Source organism: Heterodontus francisci, chromosome 18 (genome assembly GCF_036365525.1).
Source record: "Heterodontus francisci isolate sHetFra1 chromosome 18, sHetFra1.hap1, whole genome shotgun sequence".
In the NCBI taxonomy this organism is placed as follows: domain Eukaryota; kingdom Metazoa; phylum Chordata; class Chondrichthyes; order Heterodontiformes; family Heterodontidae; genus Heterodontus; species Heterodontus francisci.
Genome location: NC_090388.1, coordinates 38,791,848 through 38,811,501, shown reverse-complemented (window position 1 = coordinate 38,811,501; position 19,654 = coordinate 38,791,848). Strand labels below are relative to the sequence as shown.

General features: G+C 39.9%; 1 protein-coding gene across 6 annotated transcripts in view; it reads left to right on the top strand.

Annotated features, from left to right (window-relative positions):
* The window catches only part of foxp2 (forkhead box P2), a 924,460-nt gene that overhangs the window by 508,480 nt on the left and 396,326 nt on the right, over positions 1–19,654 (top strand). For all 6 annotated transcript variants that reach the window (XM_068050567.1, XM_068050570.1, XM_068050565.1 and 3 more), the window contains one exon: positions 13,899–14,076. In XM_068050567.1, the coding sequence (XP_067906668.1) occupies positions 13,909–14,076 (168 nt within the window). In that variant the 5' untranslated portion in view covers positions 13,899–13,908. The remainder of the gene's footprint in view (positions 1–13,898; positions 14,077–19,654) is intronic.

Here is a 19,654-nt window from a genome sequence, read left to right as displayed (position 1 = left end):
AAAGTATGTAGCAACGTATGTATGATTGTCACATAATGCATTTTTGCTTTAATTTGAGACGAGTGTTCTCTGTGATGAAAAACCTAGTTTTATAATATGCCTGGGCCTACATCTTGCACCTAAAGGTTATGAAAATATGACCTTTCAGTCAAAAACGAATATGCTTTCCTGGCTGAGTAAGAGTACTTGCATAGTCATGAAATAAAACTTGATTATTTCACTCACATTTTTAACATACGTTGTTTATCTTCTTCTTCTTCTTCTTTGGCCTCCTTATCTCGAGAGACAATGGGTAAGTGCCTGGAGGTGGTCAGTGGTGTGTGGAGCAGCGCCTGGAGTGGCTATAAAGGGCAATTCTAGAGTGACAGGCTCTTCCACAGGTGCAGCAGAAAAATTTGTTTGTCGGGGCTGTTACACAGTTGGCTCTCCCCTTGCACTTTTGTCTTTTTTCCTGCCAACTGCTAAGTCTCTTCAACTCGCCACACTTTCGCCATAAATGTTGATCTACTGCTATTTGTATATAACTGTTAATTAAATATTGTGATCTATGAAGAAAGTGTTTGATTTATAAGGGTTACATGTGCACACCATCTTAATGTTTGCAACTTTGGAAAAGTGGTGCACCAAACTGCTACTGTGAAACTAATGGTAGAAAATCCAAAGGTGTTTTCGTAAGCATAGTGAGAGGACATTCATGAAAATAGCAGCAGAGCATCTGAAAGGCAATGGTAAATGATACATTGAAGTGCACAATGCCACTAAATATGTGTGTTAAAAGGGCATCACCTTCACATGAAAGCCTTTGTCGAACTTTTTTGTTTACAAATGCACAATGTGATAACGTCACATTAAAATGCATTATCGATAAGTCAGTTACTGTGGTAAAAGTGACAAACAACTCTTCTTCCTTCTCAATAGAGAGAGATTTTCATGAAGTCAGTGGCTACATACCTAATGATTAATGGAAACAACTAAAGTGTCAGTTATGCCATGTTTTGTGTGCACACACATATGTTGAACAGTTTAAATAATTGTTGATAGATTTGTCATTGCAGTGTTGTCAGCAAAATGTGTAGGATTGGTAACAGTGGGCCTGAGCCTGAGCACCAGGAAACTTGTGCAACATCTCATCTCAAGGACTTATCAAATTGTAATTGAACAGAAACATAATTTCAGTCAATAAATTTGTCCAATAAGAAAGGACTGCAAATAAGTAAAATATCACGAAGAAATAGCAATGATTTGGTTAGAATTTCTATATGGATTTCCATTTTGCTAACTTTCAACTTCAGAAGGTAAATATAGATTTTTTTTATCTGTTTACTTTTTACAATATGATACAATAGTAAGCAATTCTTCTTTAAAGAAGGAAAGAGGAAGTTTCTCCTCAGTAATAACAAGCACCATCATTTCGCCTGCAATTAGGGTAAACATTTTCCCCCTCCACTGCATTCCTACTGTTAAATTAGTTCAATCAATCATATTTTCTTGGTCCTGATTTAGAGAAATCTGTGACAAAATCTATTGTAACGAGAGCAGGGGAAAGATTTGTATGAATTAAAATTAAGAGGAACAAGATATGTATGTTGTCAGCATTGAGCTTAACTAAAAAAGCTATTGATGCAAAAAGGTTAAGAAAATTAAAGTTTAGCGACTAAGTGGGTGAAGTTGGTCTTGGGCAGAGCGTAAAATTTTGGCGATAGCAAATCAGCAGCTTGTTTTACACTCCACCCAATTTTCTTTTCCATTTTCACCCTTGTCATGCTAGGCCCCCACCTGCCAAGAATGAGGCACATTAATTTTGTCATGAACATTGATTTTAAACTGTTACTGGAGTGAACAAAGGACTTGTTAAACAGATCAGCCATGGTTGGAAAAGACATTTGCATATTAAAAGATAGTGATTGGAAGGACAGGACCATTCCCTGACACGTTCAACCCACAATGGACCTTGATCACCACGTGTTGTGTGTAAGAGGAGCATTCCAGAGACTGCTGTAATCCAAGACATGGTCAGACCAGTTAGTCACATGACTAACCTGCTTGGCAACCTGGGTTTTGCTGAATTGTACAAACAGTTTGAATGCAGAAAGACTATTTGCTCCTGGATTGAGAAGTTCTCTCCTGTCTGCTCTCATCTCATTCTCACAAGCCTCTGAATCCACTGAAGACAGATGAACCCCAAGAGAGAGAAGTCTCCTACAGCAAACAAGATTTAAGAAGAATACTGTGCCCCAACGAAAAGCAAGATCTACTTACAATCAAGGACTCTACAGTGAGCTCGAAGAACCGTAACACAAACTTTTCAGATATTGCCTCAAACTTTTCCACTTTATTTTTTCTTATGCCCTTTTCTGTCTCTATTTGCATGTGTGTATTGCATATGCATGCTAGCGTGGGTGCGTCGTGTATCGGTAGGCGTTAACTGAATTAGAGTTTAAGTTTAATAAAATTTCACTTTTCTTCTTTAAACCTGAGAAAACCTGTTGTGCTGCTTTCTTTGCCTTATAGTTGGAAAGCGGTGAAAAAGGATTCACTAAGGGGGAGCAAAAAAGACGGTGTGTTTAAAATTAAACACTATTACAATAAGACCAGTTGAAGGCTGAAAGGGAACCCTAGACTCTTTATCACCGGGTCCTAACACCCTCTAAAGCAGTGGAATGTGAATGTATGCAGCCAGGACTGTGTGGCATTGTCTTTTTCTCTGTGTACGTTGACCACTTTTGATAAGCTAAAGTATGTGATTTTACTTTTTTTTTGAAATATGGAAAAGTTAATTTACATGGAATGCTGCAAATGCATAGGATAGAATTTTGTCTTTACCACCTGCATGGTATCCGAATTACAATTGGATTAAAATTGTGTCAGTTCGATAAATGACGGGTGAGCTACTCTAGCAGATTACCTCTGAGGGCAAAAGATCAACCCCATATGTCTGTAATTGAATGTATGTTTTGAATGCTATGGAAAAAATTGTTTTGTGGGTAGTATTGGTACTGGCCAGTTTTCCAGTAGATTTGTTTTCCTCTGCATATTACATTTTCCAAACTGCGTTAATAAGTTAGAACCATAGAGCCCCAGAGGTTAGCAGCACAAATGGACGACATTCAGCCTATCGTGTTCGTGCTGTTTCTTTGCTTGAGCAGTTGTTAGCCATTTCTATTGCTTTGCATACTCCCCATAACCCTGTAGTTTTTTTTTCTGCTTCAAAGGTTTATCCCTCGTACAATTGTCTGGGCTTCACCTACGAAAGTACTGCCTTTGTTGGCATATTGTAGTTATTGGTTTAGGGTAGAGGCAAATGTGACTTTGTCCCAGTTTTCCAGTTTTAATATTGATAGCGTGATGACATTTAAAGTGCTGACTAGTAATATTTTAAAAGTAGTTTTGGAGTGCTGTCCTCAGGAGAACAGGGGTTTCCAGCCATATTACTTCATCACACCCTGTACTTCACTGCAATTGGGTTGTCTCTTCCTCTCCAGTCAGTTGGTAATATTACACATTTTAGGTGTAAAAGTGCCAAACTTCAATGTCCACAACATTGGAAAATGCAAATAAATGAGACCATGAGAGAGAAATTGGGCTTGTTAGTGTTGATTTTTTTGACCACTATGATTGCCCTTCGAGTTCCAAAATGACACTTACAGTGCCCATGCACACTTGTGGAGTGAATAGTACCAGACACCATATTGGTACGTCATTAGCGCATGCTCCACAGTGAACATTCGTGGACAGTATGCAGAGTAGGCAAATCACGATGTCAGTCAGCGTGCAACATTGATTTGTTGGCAGCATTGTGGAGCTGAACTCTGCAGCCAATGTCCCTCTTAACCTCGCACAGCTGATCATGTACTCAACAGCAGGAAGGACCCCTCCCCACCAGCAGTACTTAAAGGGATCAACAATTACAGGTTAGTTGCTGGTTGATTTCTTCTGGCTGTTGTTACAAATTTACAAGTGTTTGGTGCTATACTTGACCTGGGTCAAGTTGCAAAATTCTACAGGGAGAGGTGTGCAGATGCCGAAGAACTTTACTTTGGCTTCACGGCTTCTGCAGAAACCATTAGAATGCACTAATAGGCATTTCCCTTGGAATACAGCATGACTGGGTGAATGAACAGAGGCCACACATAGCGGGAAAAGCTGCTGGAAGAGGAAGAAGAAAGAGGGGGAGAAGGGCTCTCAGCAGGAGGCCATATCCACCCAGGGTGTTCAGGGAGAAATTCGCTGCTTGACTTCAAGGAACAATTTGTGAGATGTCTGCACTTCAGTAAGGATGTCCTCACTGAAATCTGCCACCTGCTGCAGCCTCCAACCTCAGAGCAGGGCAAGGACTACATTGCCAGTGGCTGTGAAAGTGACTGTGGCAATGAACCTTTATGCGTCTGGCTCCTTCTAGGCTGGAGCTGGAGATATTTGTAGCATTTCACAGTTTGCCATCCACTGTTGCATAAGGGAGGTCACTGACCTTTTTATTGCAAGAGAGCCAGCTACATTTCATTCTCTCTTGCCGGAGACAAGCAGGTGGAGCGAACATGCAGTTTTGCCAGGATTGCAGGCTTTCCACAGGGTGCCATTGACTGCACACATGTTGCTTTGTGGGCACCGCATATCAACTCTGCCCTATACCGGAACCACACTCAATGTTCAACTGATGGTGGCAGCGAATCAAGCAGATCGGAGCCTGGTATCCTGGTAGCAGTCATGATGCCTTCATTTTGTGACCATTTCAGCTGCATTTGAGACACCTCAGCAAATCAAATGGTGTCTACTGGGCAGCAAGGACTATCTTTTGGTGACATGGCTGACGAATCGGTTGTGTGACCCATGCACATGTGCACAGCATTCTTAAAATGAAAGCAATGCTGCCACACAAAATCAACACTTCCAATGCCTGGACTACTCTGGAAGAGTCCTGCAGTACTTAGCTGGGCACATGTGAAGATTCCTAGTGGCCTGCTGCATAACCTCCTCATCATGAGGTGACAGCTCCTGCCACCAGCTATACAGCAAGCAGCCAAGGGAGAGGAGGAGGAAGACCAAGTCAGGAGGCAACCAAACAGCCTCGTGATTCTGGGAGTGCCCATGAAGTACTGATCTGAGTGCGACACCAATAACTGCAACCCCAATTGCCCATTCACTAACAATCCCACACATTACCTTCCCTCTGTCACTGAGCATCACAGTGCCTGCTTGTCCACAATGCAAAGATAAAAGCAACCTCAGAATAAACCACTATTCAAGATAGGAGGGAGAGAGAAGGCAAAGAACAATAGACCAGTTAGCCTGATATCAGTTGTCAGGAAAATACTGAAATCTATTATTAAGGAAGTAGTAGTAGGGCACTTAGAAAATCATAATATGATTAGGCAGAGTCAACATGGTTTTATGAAAGAGAAATCATGCTTGTCAAATCTATTACAATTTTTTGAGAACGTAACTAGCAAGGTAGATAAAGAGGAAACAGTGAACATAGAATATTTGGATTTTACAAAGACATTTGATAAGATGCCATAGAAAAGGTTGTTTCACAAGATCAAGGTTCATGGGGTTGGGTGTAATATATTAGCATGGATAGAGGATCGTTTAAAGGACAGAAAACAGAGAGTAGAAATAAATGGGTCATTTTCAGGCTCTTACCAGTGGGGTGCCACAAGGATCAGCGCTGAGGCCTCAGCTATTTACAGTCTATATTAATGACCTTTAGGAAGGGATCAAGTGCAGTACATCCAAGTTTACTGATGATACAAAGCTAAGTGAGAAAGTAAGCTGTGATGAAAACACAGAGTCTGCAAAGGGATAAAGATAAGTTAAGTGAGCGGGCATGAAGATGGCAGATAGAATATAATGTGAGGAAATGGGAGATTCTCCATTTTGGTAGGAAGAATTAAAAAAAAGGATATTTTTTAAATGGTTAGAAACTATTAAGCATTGATGTTCAGAGGGATTTGGGTGTCCTTCTACACAAAACACAGAAAGTTGCATGCAGGTATGCCGAGCAATTAGGATGGCAAATGATATTTTGACCTTTATTTTAAGGGGGTTAGAGCACAAGAGAAAGGAAGTCTTGCTGCAAATGTACAGGGCTTTGATGAGAGCACATCTGGATTTACAGGGGGTGGAATGCAGGTTCACTGGATTGATTCTTGAGGTGAGAGGGTTGTCCTATGAGTAGACTGGACCTATACTCTGGAATTTGGAAGAATGAAGATAATCTCATTGAAACCTATCTGATTCGGAGAGAGCTTAGTAGGGTGGATACTGAGAGGCTGTTTCTTCTGGCCTGACAGTCTGCAATTCAGGGTCATAATTTCACGATAAGGAGTCGGCCATTTAGGTCCGAGAAGAGGAGAAATAACTTCAGAGGGTTGTGAATCTTTGACATTTTCTACCCAAAGGGTTGTGGCTGTTCAGTCAATAACTATATTCAAGGCTGAAATCAATAAATTTCTGGGCTCTAAGGGGATCAAGGCATATGGGGATTGGATGTGAAAGTGGAGTTGAGGTTGAAGAGCGACTATGCTCTTATTGACTGCAGTAAGAGGCTCAAAGGGCCCTATTGTCTACTCCCGCTCCTATTTTTTATGTTCTAAACATCCCAAAACAAATTTATAAATGAAACCATGCCATTTTGCCTACAGAAGTCAACCCTTGTGCATTCCCTTGGAGCCTGTCTTCAATGTGCATCTGCCTGTCCTAGTGTTCCTACGCGGTGTAATCCAGAATCCTGCAGCATGGCTAATGGAAGGCTGCTGAATTTCAGCTTAGGAGACTGCACATGCCACATAGAAGGCCCGGCTGCAGACTGCAGCATCTCAGCAAGGACGGCAGAAGTCTGGGTTGGCTGGTTGACAGGCAACAGCAAGGGCACTAGCAGAGTGGGAGGATGAAGGCTGTCATCCTGAGAGAGGACAGCAGGTTTGTATTCCACAGAGCCACTACCACATCCTGTGGAGCAATCCTAGTTATATGTTGGAGGACAGATTTCTGGACTGCTGTGATACCCTGCAAGCCCATTTACACACTGTAATTCTCAGCCATGATGATAGCAGTCTAAGCTTCCACTGCATCACTGATGTTGGGTGCCAGCTGCTTGCGCTGCCGTGAAAGCTGCGGCATTGGCCATCAGATGCTGCATCATGGTTGGCCCCAAGTGTGTGAATGGAGTTGACCATATTGGAAAAGATGAGTTCCAAACTGCAGAATGCATTGCTAGCTGGCTTCAAGATAGAAAGCAGAGAGTTGGAGTAAAGGGTAGCTATTCAGAGTGGCAGAAGGTGGGAAGTGGTTTTCCACAAGGATCAGTGCTGGGACCACTGCTGTTCACAATTTACATTAACGATTTGGACTTTGGAATCAAAAACACAATTTCTAAATTTACAGATGACACCAAATTGTGGGGGATAGTCAACACTGAGGAGGACAGCAACTAATTACCGGAGGACATTAATAAACTTGCAGAATGGGTAAATAATAGGCAAATGAAGTTCAACACAGATAAATGTGAGGTAATACATTTTGGTGGGAAGAATAGGGAGGTCACATTATTTGAAAGGTGTGAGTCTAGGTGGGGTAGAGGAACAAAGGGATCTCGGGGTACAAGTACACCAATCACTAAAAGTTGTGCCACAGTTTAGCAAGGTCAGAAAAAAGCAAACCAATCTCTATGCTTTATTTCCAGAGAGATAGAATTGAAATGTAGGAAAGTTATGCTAAACCTGTATCGAACCTTGGTTAGACCACACTTAAAAGAGTATCGAGTGCAGTTCACAGAATCACAGAATTGTTACAGTCCAGAAGGAGGCCATTCGGCCCATCATGTCCGCACTAGCTCTCTGAAAGAGCAATTTACTCAGTTCCATCCCCTGCCTTCTCCCTTTAACCCTGCACATTCTTCCTTTTCATATAACAGTCCAATTCCCTTTTGAATGCTTCAATTGAACCTGCCTCCACCACACTATCAGACAGTGCATTCCAGACCTTAACCACTTTGCGTGAAAATGTTTTTCCTCATGTCATTTTTCCTTCTCTACAAATACTTTAAATCTGTGCCCTCTTATTCTCAATCTTTTCACAAGTGGGAACAGTATCTCTTGATCTACTCTGTCCAGACCCCTCATGAATTTGAATACCTCTATCAAATCACCTCTCAGCCTTCTCTTCAATGAAAACAGCCCTAACTTCTCCAATCTATCTTTATAACGAAAGTTCCTCATCCCTGGAACCATTCCTGTGAATCTATTCAACTCTCTACAATGCCCTCATGTCTTTCCTAAAGTGCAGTGCCCAGAACTGGACGCAATACTCCAGCTGAGGCCGAACAAGTGTCTTATACAAGTTCAACATAACTTCCTTGCTCTTGTACTCTGTGCCCCTATTAATAAAGCCCAGGATACTGTATGCTTTATTAACCACTCTCTCAACCTGCCCTGCCACCTTCAATGACATGCACATATACATGCAGGTCTCTCTGCTCCTGCACCCACTTTAGAATTGTACCCTTTATTTTATATTGTCTCTCCATGTTCTTCCTATTAAAATTAATCACTTCACATTTCTCTGCATTGAACTTCATCTGCTACCTGTCTGTCATTCCACCAACTTGTCTATGTCCTGTTGAAGGTCTACACTATCCTCCTCACAGTTCACAATACTTCCAAGTTTCGTATCATCCGCAAACTTTGAAATTGTGCCCTGTACACCAAGGTCTCTGCCATTAATATATATCAGGAAAATCAAGGGTCCCAACAGTGACCCCTGGGGTACTCCACTACAAACCTTCCTCCAGCCTGAGAAACATTCTTTGTTTCCTGTCACTCAGCCAATTCCATATCAGTTCTGGTAGGCATATTATAAAAAGGATATCGAGGCACTGGAGAGGATACAGAGAAGATTTACAAGGATGATACCAGAAATGTGTGGGTATACATAATCAGGAAAGGATGAACAGGCTGGGTCTCTTTTTCATTTGTAAAAAGAAGGCTGAGGGTGACCTGTTAGAGGTCTTCAAAATTGTGAAAGGTTTTGATAGAGTAGATACAGAGAGAATATTTCCACTTGTGGGAAGAGGACAACTAAAGTCCATCAATATACAATCATCACCAAGAAATCCAATAGGGAATTCAGAAGAAACATTGTTAACCAAAGAGTGATGAGAATGTGGAACTTGCTACCATAGGGAATGTTTGAAGTGAATAGTATAGATGCATTTAAGGGGAAGTTAGACAAGCATATGAGGGAGAAGGAAGTAGAGGGTTACGATGATAGATTTAGATGAGGAAAGATGAGAGGAGCATAAACACCAGCATGGAATGGTTGGGCCAAATGGCCTGTTTCTGTGCCATATATCCTATGTAATCTGATGTAACTCTGCACAAAGCCCTGTTCCAAGTTGGTCTTTGATGTTGATCGCAGGCTTTTTGGCAAGCTTCCTAATGCACCATGCATTTCTTTGGACATACCTGTTAGTGTTCTTCTGTAGGCTGCCCTATCAAAGTCCTCATTTGAGTCCTCTGCAGCAGAACCCATGTGCAACCTTTCCATCCAGCGAACTGGCAGCTCAGCTATCCTTGACTCTCCTCTTGGCTGCAGCCTTATTGTGTCTTGTGTCTCACCATGTGCAGATCCTGTCTCTAATTTATCCTCTAAGATTCGCAGAATAGCAGTATCAGTGGGTGGCTGCAAGTGTGAAGTCAACTGAAGGTGCTGCCTCTCCATCACTATTCTCTTTTTGGTGTTCTTCCACTGTCTGGCTAATTGCACCTCTTGGGTATCTGAAAAGAAAAAGGCACAAGGCTAAGGTTGTGGTACAGAGGGAGGGTGAAAATAAGAGCTGCATGCTTACACCATCTGCAGCTTGTAAATCAGGAGAGAGTGGGATGAGGGGGAAATGGGATGTGAGAAGGAGGATTAGGTATAAGGTTACCATCATCTTCGATGGTTTCAGCCGTGGCCTCAACATTGGCCATCCTAAAAATGGCCAGCACTGCCTGCTCCATGGGGGCGTCACGATATGCAAGTGCATCTATCCTTTCTCCAGTTAACTGCTACTCTATATGGCTGTGCATTACTTTGTCCTGCAAGAGAGGGAACTGTGTCAGTGCGTGCTGTGAAATCTGTTTGGGTGATGTAGCTGCCATGGTTGAATAGCTCGCTGTGTGTGCAAACTGTGAGATGTGGGTATGAGGTTTTCAGCAGTGCAAAGGTTGGCAAAGGTGAGGTGCAGCATTTCAATGTTAGGTATGAGGCCTGATTGATAGAGATTGTGGCAGCTCAGTGATGGGATATGATGGTTTCAGCAGTCACTGAGGCTACTGGTGCAGTTGGTAGGATATGGCACTGAAGTCATGTTCACTGACCTTGACCACTTATATGAGATCATTGGATTTCTTGCAGCACTGTATTCAGGTCCTCGGGACTTGGCTCCTGGCATTGAGCCCCACAGTTATCAGCTCCCAATGCCTTTTGACCATGGGTCTGGAGGACCAATTTCCCCTCTGCAGATACAGGACATCTTGCTTCCTTTCCAACTCCTCCACCCAGACCTCCAGTGCAACCTCCAAAACCCTGCTCTCTCCACTGTTATGCCAGCTTTTCCAGGTCAGATTCTCTTCACCCATGACTCCACCAACCGCACCAGCTGCAATGCACCACCCCTTTAAGATGTGCAGGCTATCTTTAAACAGTGCAGGCTAACTTTAAATGTTGTTAGCCACTCAAGAAATTGGCCCCCTGCTGACACGCCCAGCCAATGAACGATGAGATTTGCACTGGCTGGGCACTGAGTTCATTCAATGACTATGCAGCATGAAGCTAACTTGCTGCCTGCAATACAATCAACAGGCACGAGTTAATTGTGCATCATGATCCCCACACCTATTTTCAGGGACTATCCGATTTAACACCCCCATAATTCTTTCCTATCAGCAGTAAGCCATACCATGCATCCACAGGATCATTCTTACTTGTTAGTTACATATATATGCCAGTGACAAAAATACATAGAATGTACAATTCTTGATGTTTATATGGTTCGTATAGGTATTTCTGAAGGAAATGTTGAAGTTGCTAATATCAATTTAACATGGAAACGCTGACAGAGCTCCGTTGTCATTATGATCATTCATGTTTGAATACCTTAACCAGGATTTAAGCTGGGAATCTGCTGAGGACAAGCTTCCCTGGTTCACAAGAGAAAATTCTTCTATTTTCCGAGTTTAAAGAAAACGTACGCAGTCCAAAAAGAAAAAAAATAATAGTTGATACGAGAAGCATTAAACCCTGAAGTTTTAGATGTAGTGAGAAAAAATGTGAATCTATGAGGATGAATTTATTGCAATGGAAACTTGAAATAGTTAGTTTGATGTCCAAAGATGATTAAAATAGAAATTCTAAATATCTCTGCTAAATTATCATTTAAGCAGAATAAATCTTGATTTAAAAGTACACATTACCACAGGTAATCTGCATCTGCAATATTAATTGATCTAATCCTGCTAAAAACGTGCATTATTATCCCTCATACAATTTTTCTCAAAATTATCTGATTTACATATAATTTACATTTGTCGAAGTAGTTAACTGCTATTTGAAAGTGAAGTCTTGCGACTCCTTCATGTGTTATAGGATAGCAAAGTGTTAGTCAAGCTGTTATTAAGGTGTGAGGGAGTTAAGAAAATGTGCTTTGAACAGCAGAGAACTCACTCAACAAATATTTATAAAATTTGCGCAAATTGCTGCTGTGTTTAACGGGAACTCCCTCTCTCCCAGACCATTAATACTCTTAAAAAATCATCCCATCACTGCCAGCCTAAGTTTCAATTTCTAAATGAACTTGTAGACACGAAAGAATTGACTTCAGAGGTGGCCATGGTTTTTGCGGATTTTGATTTGCTTTTTCCCACCATAAAGCAGTGCTCCTTCTTCAGTCAGTGGTGTTGTGGTTTTCCTGTATCATATTAAAGTGGCAGTGGCTTATGAAGAAGATAGAATCATTGGCTGTGCAATTATTTTTCCAATGTTTCCTTTTTCTTTTACTTTTTCAAAAAAGAATTTGTCCTGTGGCTAACCCACAGTGAAACCAATCCAGATATTTTCTTCTAAATCTTTAAAAATACTTTGCCTGTACAATGTGCAACAAATGTGAGTGATCATTAGTGATGTGCTTTGAAAATGTACTTGCTTTATTCTTTTCTTGTAAGTGCCGTCAACATCATGTGTCACATTTTCCATTCCTATTATCTTTCTAGTTAATGTTCAATAAGAAGTATAGCCTGGACTGTTTGTTCATAAACACATCTGGTTCAGCAGTTGTTTACTGTAGCTATAGCGGCTGTCAGCTTTTGTGTAACTACTTGCATATTTGTTTTATTTGTATCCCGTACATTCTCATCTACACCTGGCAAGTAGTGGAAAATGAAGTTTCTGTTGTGTTCGGGGTGTCCACCTTTTGTTGTGTAAATTTAAAAAAAATTCCATTTATGAATATGATTTGTGGATTTTATCTGTAGCTGTGTGGCAGAATTATAGTATATGTTAATGCAAGTATGATTATTTGATTCTGACTTTATTGGCCTAGTAATCAGAATTAGCAGAGCACATTATCGTTTATGTATTTTGGGTGTTAACTCATTTTGATCTAACTAGCAGAAGGGGAATGTAATCTAGAATGCTTGTGTGTACGTGCAGTTCAGATGACAGTGGACTTTATTTTAAAAACGGTGAAGTGGAGCTTGTTTTGGTGTTTGCAGTGCTATGTGATAACTCAAGTTTTAAGGCCTTTGGGGAAAAAATTTGACCTCAAGAGTCAGTAGAGTGTAGATGCTAGATCTTCAGGTTGCAGTTTGTGAGGCCATTGTGGCTATTTATTTACTGTAAGGATTTCAACTGATCTTAGCAGGACATCTCCTTGCTGCCCTCAAAATACAGTACAGTTATGCAGTGAAAATGATAAAACATTTATTACAGGAGAGAAGGTAATATGCATAATTTATGCTGTTTTTAGCACAATCATTAGTGATATTCTTGATAGATTTTATTTCCAGCTTTCATATCTAATACATGCCTGGAAAATTAATTTTATATCTTTCATTTATTTGCCTATGTTAAAATTGAGTTTTAAGTCATCTTCAAGTGAACAGTTTGATTGCTGCTCATGCATGGGCTTAATTACTTCCGACGAAGGACAGTATTAAATGTTTTAAATGTCACAAAAATAAATGAATATCAGCCAGTAGATTTAAAACTAGGCAATATCTGTGATGTTTTCAGCAAGGGCTTTTTTTCTTCAAATGCCTTTGAGGCAAAATCTTATTTAGTCACCCAAAAAGGAAGCCCATTGCACTATTTATCACAGGCTGATACTGCATGATTTGTAACTCACTTACAAAATTTTAATTTAGTATGATTAGCTGTGCATCATTAAACAACAGTCTTTCATAAAGAATGCTGTAAAATACTGACAGAATCAAGATACTGAATATTTTAAATAAGCTACAGTCATTCGCAGTTGTCGAAGCCGGATAATACTGTATGAAAACAGTGTATGAATTTGTGCTTTCAATTTGAGATGTTTTTGGATGCAAGACTTAAAACATGGTAATTACATATATTCTATTTTAATATTGCAGTGTCTCTCAATTTCGTGTATTTTTGCAGTTCTGAAAAATGTGATGTAGGTATTTTAGTAGCAAATTCAGAAATGCTGTTTCTTATATATACTTTAAGGGAAAAAAACAGCTAGGCAAGTCTTTAAGACATTTATTTGTTGGAAGACTGTACCACGGTTTTCCCTTCAGTTCTGGGACTGCCTCTGTAATTGGCAGAATGGGACCATCTTGATAATGGAAGTGTAAAGGTGTAACGAGAGTGTTAAATTGATGCTTCTTAATCACTTTTAGGTATTAAGTCATGATGCAAGAATCCGCGACCGAGACAATAAGCAACAGTTCAATGAATCAAAATGGAATGAGCACTCTAAGCAGCCAATTAGATGCTGGCAGCAGAGATGGAAGATCAAGTGGTGACACCAGTGGTGAAGTAAGCACAGTAGAACTGCTGCATCTGCAACAACAGCAGGTAAGTTTTGTTTTCCTTACGATCTTCTTATTTTGTATTTCATCACATTTTTCTTATTATCTAATGCAACAAATTTTTTTTCTAAGCCTGTAAGATATATTTTGAAGGCTTTTAGTGATTTTAATCTTTAGTATTGAAAACAAATTTCACATTCATTATTCTCTACATTGCAGGCATTCTTGTGCCTGAGTGTAGTGGTATTGCAATTTAATACGATATAATACATTTTTGTTGATAAATATCTACCTACTTAATTTTAAATAAAGTAATGCTAATCAGCTTTATTATTTATTAAGTCTTCAGTTTTTGTCATGGACACTTCAGATGTAATATGTTATTTTCCACCAGAGGGCCACATTATTTGATTTCGCACCTACTTGCAACATAAACTGAACGTGTTTGTTATGAAGGGAGGATGAGACACCAGTCTCGAGAACGTTGACTTGCAAAATAATGTTAAATTGAAGACTTGGGTTGATTTTAACCCTGTTTTCCAGGGTGGACGAATGCAAAATGCACTTGCTAACCTAAGTTTCAGGCCCAGGGTATTATAACTCTTGGGCATTATTTACAATCTGCCGGTCCACTTCCTGCTTATTCTGGGCAGGAAGGGGATGCAAAGCAGTTACCAGCTGGGCCACCTTGCAACTAAGTGATGGGGACAAAGTTTCAAGAGGTTCTCTCAGGAAGGAGGGAGGGGAATCTGAGGGTGAGGCTGTGACTTTACTCGGGTCCCAAAGGAAAACTTCTGTTCCTACTGGCCCCACAAAGGAAATTCTTCGACTTAACCTTTCAGGGTCTCTTGTATCTGCAGAACAGCTTCTGACCTGTTTCAGCCTGGTGGGAAAGCCATTGCCGTCTCCCTGCTCAGGGACCTAATTAAAATCAACAGGACCTGTTGACATAATAGGACCCCAATTTTCAAAAATTCTGAGACCCCCCACCTGCTTTAGGCAGGCACTTCAGTCACCTGCAGAACCCTGCATGTTCAAATTGGAAACAGTAGGAAAGTTTGAGTTCCAAGCGGGTAAGTAATCTGCTTGATTTTAAAAGCATGGATTCCACTGGGTGGACAGGGTTAAAATCAACCCCATCATGTTCTATAACAACTACAAAAAGTCCTTTGCTTTAACCCATTTTTGTAAACTAAACAAAGTTATCATTCAAAGCAAACAATTCCAGAAACTAAATTATTTAAGTCTTAAGCTATTTACACACACAGTAGTACTGTATTATTACATTTTTATTACCCTCATCAAATTCTTCTAAAAGTACAACTTAAGGAAAAATACAAAATCATTGCAGTTAAAGCAGCATGAAGCAACATGTACAAAGTATTTTTGTTTGTAATATTGTTGATTCCAGATCCAGAATAATCAACAAATGATGCTCATGTACTCTGTGGATTACACAAGAGAGAAACAGTAACAAATTATTGGTGTTTGATTGCTTTGAAAATGTTGCTTTTCTTCATTAAGATATAAAAAGCTTTTGCTTGGACCAGATAAGTATGTGTGGAGCATATATAAATATAACTAAACAAGCGATGTTCCTGTTAGGTTCAAAAGAAAAATAGATGAAAATTTAGAACTTAGATATTTGTTTATATAGTAGATAGTCCCACCATTGTAGTACCATCCTGATTGGATAAGCACATGCATGGTTCAAACCTACCCAATGTTCTATTTTAATTCACAATGATTATGTAGAGATCTTGATGAAAACATTAAGTATTTGGCCAGACTGTTCATAGCATTTATCAGGTTTTAATTGATTATAATTTGATGCTTAGCTGTAACTGACATATGTAATAGATCAGACTAGGTTAAATTAGGTTAGACTGACTGGAACATTTTGAAATTTTAACAGTTAATTTTTCCCAAGTAATTTTTCTGTGGTGATCATCAGTTATAAAGATCTCAATTCAATCTTCAAACTGATAGGAATATTTCATCTCATGATATTTATACCTGTTAAGTTGACTAACTGAAGTGTAAAGGTTTTGTAAATTGTTTCTCCAAGATTCCAAGAACGTGTTGCAAAAAGAAAAGTATTTGTCTATAATTTATTAAATAATGAGATATCATTAATATTGATCACATGAATTCACATGTTGTCCTTACCATATTTTTGACATGATAATGCCTTTCGTTTCAAAATACCTGTTCATTATTCCAGTTCTGGTCACTATACTTAGAAAATGTCATGTGGCATTGAAAAGGATTTGTTTATAGAAGAGACAATAAAAATGACAAACCCTTAAATGGACTAAGAGGGAAGCTATGATTTGATTTCCAAACTGTGTGTTTCTATGAGAAGAGATCTGGGTGCACAGCTAAGTTGAGGAAATGCAATTAAGACTAGCTAGTTTATATTTAGACTTGTTAGCTTACAAAAAAGACTGCCTCCTATTGAATATGGACAAGTAATTGATTTGACAAGAGTCGGCAAATGCTACCTTGGCACAAAAGCAAGAAAAAGATGAAAATGTTATGAGTACATTCTGATTGCAAAGGTGACACTATAATTGGGTGAGCTAGATGGCTAGATGACCTTTTTTGACTTCTGCAATTTGATGAACTAGTTGGTTTTGGAGAAAAAAACTGTCTAATGTATGAACCTGATAGGGCAATCACAGTCCCCAATTTCAAGCTACTTCATCCATTAATCTAAATACAACCATCCAGAGAATTAGACGACCTTTAATTCAAATCAAAAATCATTCCTATTTGGTTACAATCTAGAAGAATGAAAGAGATGAGCATCCACTCCTGTGAAAGGTTAGTACTGTTGAAAAGGGGAAGAAGTACATTTGTGTCACTTGAAGATAATTTGGCATATGATGTGAAGGTATTATCCTTAATGCCTGAAAGAAAACTGTCAGTAAGTAATGGGAAAATCTCTATTTCAAGGAAAACAATGAAACCTTTACTTAATGCACTTTCCTTGTTTCATCTCTTAAGCGTTTCAAAATGCCACTTTGTCAGCAGATTTATGTAGCTTTCCTGGGGGTTGGGGAGATGCACAGCTATAACATGAAACACAGTCTGTTTTGATGAGCTTGCACATGCGTGTTACCTGAATTAGTTGTTGTAAAATATTTACAGAACAGTCTGGAATCACTTTGAACCAAAGTATTTGTGTTCACATGTGAACAGTGATCGCGACCTTGAGAACAGAGTATAAAGGACCCTGGTTATCAGTTTAGACAGCTAGGTTAAAAAGGAAAAGTATCTCCTTTTTAATGCCCTTCACATGGCACCTACACCCACCACTTGAGGGTTATTCAATATTCTGACAAGACCACTCTGTTCTGCATTGTTCAGACTTGAGAAGAAACCTGTGTCTGGTTTACCTCAGCCTGCAAACTCTTTTGATCTCGTTTCTCTTTTTCTGCTCCTTTTAAGATGCAAATAATATAATTGTGTATTTGTGAAGTTTAAGTGTGGTTAGGAGCCTCCCCAATGCCAGAACCATTAAATGTGGTAACAGCAATGATTCGTAAATAGTTCACATTCCCCAATATAGTCACACAAATTTCTTACTGGGAAACTAATTTTACAAAATTGTGGAAATGTTTTTGCTTCAAAATGTACATTTTACAGTATTTAAAATGTTCTTTTGTATTGATAAAATAAACTGGCTTATACATGGAAGTGAAAAAGAATCTTAACTAAACTAATAGGGAAGCCATCAAAATAATTCCCATACAAAAAAATAAATACATGCAAATATACAAAAACACTGGACACGAAAAGACGAGCTGTTAAATCAAGCCTGTCCCATTCAATTGTCATTCCTTATGCCTCATATCAAGAGACTACTTATCTCCCCAGGTGCATGTCATCGCCTGGGAGAAGCGAAAAGCCAGATCAAAAATCCAAGGCCATAATACACAATAAACGGGAGGATATTGAGAGGGGTAGAAGAAGTGAGAGACCATGAAGTGCATGTCCACAGGTCCTTGAAGGAAGCAGGACAGGTAGATAGAGTGGTGAAGAAGTCATATGGAATGCTTTCCTTTATTGGCCGAGGTATAGAATTCAAAAGCAGGGATGTAATGCTGGAACTGTATAAAACGCTAGTTAGGCCACAGTTGGAGTATTGCATACAGTTCTGGTCACCACATTACAGAAAGGACATAATTGCTCTGGAGAAAGTACAGAGGAGATTTACAAGAATGTTGCCAGGGCTCGAAAGTTGCAGCTATGAGGAAAGACTGGATAGGCTAGTGTTGTTTTCCTTAGAACAAAGGAGGCTGAGGGGTGATTTAATAGAGGTGTACAAATTATGAGGGGCCTAGATAGTGTAGACAGGAAGGACCTGTTTCCCCTAGCAGAGAGGTCAATTACCAAGGGGCACAGATTTAAGGTGATTGGTAAAAGGATAGGAGGGGACATGAGGAAAACCTTTTTCACCCAGAGGGTGGTGGGTGTCTGGAATTCACTGCCAGGAATGGTGGTGGAGGCAGAAACCTTCAATTCTTTTATAAGGCACCTGGACATGTACCTGAAGTGCTGTAACCAGCAAGGCTACGGACCAGGTGCTGGAAGGTGGGATTAGATTGGGCGGCTAGTTTTTTCGGCCGGCACGGACAACGGGCTGAATGGCCTCCTTCTGTGCCTTATTTTTTCTATGGTTCTATGGGGGAAAAAATCTGAAAAGTTCCTTTCCAATTCCTCTATGTGATTGATACTGATCTAGCAGGCCATGTTGACCATGACATTATATTTGGTACCTACCCCTTGTATGATGCAATTACTGCTCCAGCCATGAACTGATCCATTTCTCTCTTGAAGGTTGACAGCACGAGCAATGTTTGTTTCCTCTCAGCTGTGCGTGTGCATGGCCATGCAGCAATCTTGCATGTACTGCGCAGTGCAATAAACAGGCCAAACACAGCAAAGAAAAATTATAGGGAACATTGAGCACAAGCCGGAAACTTTGTTTTTGTGGAGCCTGGAGGAGCACTCCTTTTTCTCTCAGCCGCAGAAAAATAAATTAAAGCCACCTGCTGAGCGCCTCTCTGACTGGACCACCAGCTGATACTCGGCTGATTGTGTATGGTGCATGCTTTGCGGTGCTGTTCTAAAATAACAATTGATACTTATGTACATATTTGCATATTGAAAGGACTCATCATCTTACTCAGGTGAGCAGTCCAGCCACCCAGTGGTAGGCCCCAGGGAAGATGGGAATGGCCACATTGTCAGCAGGAAAAGGCAGGAGTCATTCCCCATCATTTTCACAGTGTCTGGACCCTTTTTCTGCTGGGTGGGAGGCTTCAAAATCTTCATCAACAAATGAAAAACTGCCATAACATTTTAATCTGCATGCTGACAGCCCCCACATTTTCTTGACAGCCACCAGAAAGTTGGAGCAGTAGTCCTTTTAGAACTGCATGATAGGATGTGGTGTTACAGCCTCATTTCAAAAATTGGCTTTTTGCAACATATCTGGTGAGCTGCTGAAATGGACTTTGAGGAAGCAAACATCAGATCATTGTAAATGGATATTTATTATCTTTGTTCATTTCTACGTAGAGGTCAATCTGGGAATTATGCTTGGTCCATTTTTG